This window comes from Arachis ipaensis, chromosome B03, assembly GCF_000816755.2.
Source record: "Arachis ipaensis cultivar K30076 chromosome B03, Araip1.1, whole genome shotgun sequence".
In the NCBI taxonomy this organism is placed as follows: domain Eukaryota; kingdom Viridiplantae; phylum Streptophyta; class Magnoliopsida; order Fabales; family Fabaceae; genus Arachis; species Arachis ipaensis.
The window spans coordinates 72,340,480-72,342,340 of NC_029787.2; the positions used below are offsets into that span (position 1 = coordinate 72,340,480).

Consider the following 1,861-nt stretch of genomic DNA (forward strand, 5'->3'; position numbering starts at 1 on the left):
TCAAGTAATCAATTGTCTTAAAAATAATAACTATTTATTGAAATATATTTTACTTATTTAGCTTTTCCAAACATACTCTAGGCAACTTGTGAAAAAGGACGGAACATTGGCCAACAAGAAATTTGGAACGTGGAATGGCCATATTCTATGAAAACGACAAGGGCGTAGACCTCCTATAACAACCTGCCCACCTGTTACTTCTCTTGTTCAACCTCGTTCCCAACCCAAAATGCCATCACCAACTTTACCACCCCAACGCACAACAATACCACAACACCCCCTCCGCTTTCTCTTTCTCTCTACTAACTCCAACAAGCAAGCAACTGCACGTGCTTCTCACGTGCCAATCGTTTCTCTCCCCCTTCATCTCCTCTTCCTCAAACTCGTAAAAAAAAAAAAGCAACATCATCCTACATGGCACCAACATTATTTTCCTTTATCACTCTTTGTCCTGGGAGAAGAGAAAAACTCACATTCGTAGTCCGTAGCAACCAAATAAGAGCAACTATGGCTTCTGACACTGTTCTTCCTTCCATGCCTCTAACCGTTGTTGGATACGTCACTAGTGCCACTCCAACTAAACACACTCACTCGCAGCATCACCGCCGTGCCTTTCTCATAACGGTAACGGTCATCGCCATTGCGGTTACCGTCTTCTTCGCTCTCTACTTCCTCCTCCGTGACCTCAGCCATTACTTCCGCCGTCAAGCTCATCCAATTAGCGTACGCACATCATCTGCGGTCTTCCCCTCCGTCTCCAGATTCGAGCAACGCGACCTTCTTCGTCTCCTTCCTCTCTGCTGCCACGCGTTCCATGCCGAATGCATTGACGTCTGGCTCCGAACGAATCTCACCTGTCCGCTCTGCCGATCCGCAGTGTTTTTTTCGGAATCCGACGTCGGGAAGATTCTCCGGTCATCGTCCTCCGCCGTCGGCGACAGCTTCCGCCTCGAGATAGGTAGCATCAGTCTCCGTGGAACCACGTCATCCGCCGCCGAAGAATCGCGCATGAGGACATATTCGGTTGGCGAGTTCGATTACCTCGTTGGCGAGGACGCTGAGATTTCTTACAGTCAGGCTCGCCGGAGAACCGATTCCGGCGAGAAAGATGATGCTGAGCCGGTGGAATCATCGGCGCCGAGCTTGGCCAGCGAGGTAGGCAGCAGATGGAGCTGGAAGGATTATTATGATTTGGTTTCAGCTTCGTTAACGTCAACGGCGTCTTTTCGAAGCTCCGGAAGGTTCTTCACTGGGAGTAGCAGGCGAAACGACGTCGTTGCAATTGGTGATGATGAAAGGGAAGCCAACCGTTTTAGGGAAGAAATCAGCGAAGTCTTTCGATGGCTTTCAATGGCATAATATGTAGATAATGGCAATTATCGGGGATGATTTTAGCGTTTCACATTGATCTTAGAAGGTATTCATCTTTTACTTTTTCCAGTCATATAGAGATATTCTTAGGAGTAGAAGAAAACATTTTAGTTAATCATGGTTAATGTCCAAATTCGGTGAAATTCCAATACCTTTTATTCTGTTTGTTATTCCACTACTCATGACTGTGGAATGGACTCGTATACTATTGATTACCACCCCCTTGTAAAAAAATTTTCAAACACACTATTGTTTAATTTCTAGAATANTCTTAATGTATATTTAACATAATTAAAAAATTATGTATCCCATTGCAGTTCAAAGAGGAGAAACAGTTATAGAGGGTTTTAATTTCTAGAATTTTAAATGGTGAAATTAAATGTCACACTACTACTTATTCGATGCAACAATTGTCATTATATAATGTACCAAAGATACATTTTTTATGGGAAATATTATCTTTTATCTGGTCGATTTAGTTTTACTTAAC

The 1,861-nt window shown here is 43.5% G+C and overlaps 1 protein-coding gene across 1 annotated transcript; it reads left to right on the forward strand.

Annotated features, from left to right (window-relative positions):
• LOC107633270 (E3 ubiquitin-protein ligase ATL4-like) lies at positions 83–1,612 on the forward strand. Its single transcript, XM_016336910.2, has one exon. The coding sequence runs from the start codon at positions 415–417 to the stop codon at positions 1,357–1,359; it is 945 nt and encodes a 314-aa protein (XP_016192396.2). The 5' UTR covers positions 83–414; the 3' UTR covers positions 1,360–1,612.